Consider the following 700-nt stretch of genomic DNA (forward strand, 5'->3'; position numbering starts at 1 on the left):
TAACGTATTCCACCACCCAACAGCTCAAACCACCCAACAGCTCAAAATGTCTTGGCACAACTAACACTAGTTACAAATTTCTATTTTCATTGCTATTATACAAGGAGCCTGCGTACGCTGTACTAACCTCTAATTTAGAAGTCTCCTCTACATCCTTTTTACACATTCGCGCGTTGTGCCTAGTCTTGCTGCAGTTCCCACAGCGCCGTAAAGCTGGTTGGGCTCTCTCTTGATCACCACCACGACGAGCCTTCTTTGACCGCTCAGCGGCTATAGAGGCCTCTGCAGCCACCTGGGCTGCTGCCTCACCATACTCCATTGTGCCGCCATGCTGGATCCGCTTCCTTTTGCGCGATTTCCTTTTGGTCATCACTGCTAATTGCTCTTCAAGCTCAGTAATCTGGGCTGCTTAAAGCGCGTTCTGATGCAGCATAAGCTCGCCGCCTCTAATAAGCTAAGAGAAGCCTGCCTGCGCAGTAATAGGAGAACAAGTAAAGGACTCGCGTACAAGCTTTAATTGCAATCTAAACTTATATATATTGCTTAGAGTCTTTAACTGCTACAGCGTCTCTAGGAGGAGGGGTTCTAGCAGGGTACGTAGCTGCACTTTAAGGCAATCTAATACAACCTGCGTGTTAAGAGGGATAAGTCCTAATGCCTTAAAGGCCTTGTAACAGATTGCCTCTGTAAACATGTTGCA

At 47.0% G+C, this 700-nt stretch overlaps 1 protein-coding gene across 1 annotated transcript; it reads right to left on the bottom strand.

Annotated features, from left to right (window-relative positions):
• Window positions 1–147: 147 nt before the first annotated feature.
• M421DRAFT_77715 (uncharacterized protein) lies at window positions 148–370 on the bottom strand (the record flags this gene model as incomplete). Its single annotated transcript, XM_033597351.1, has 2 exons — window positions 148–253; window positions 315–370. 2 exons carry the CDS (start codon window positions 368–370, stop codon window positions 148–150), a joined length of 162 nt encoding a protein of 53 aa, XP_033442830.1.
• Window positions 371–700: the final 330 nt, after the last annotated feature.

This window comes from Didymella exigua (assembly GCF_010094145.1).
Source record: "Didymella exigua CBS 183.55 unplaced genomic scaffold M421scaffold_66, whole genome shotgun sequence".
Taxonomy (NCBI): domain Eukaryota; kingdom Fungi; phylum Ascomycota; class Dothideomycetes; order Pleosporales; family Didymellaceae; genus Didymella; species Didymella exigua.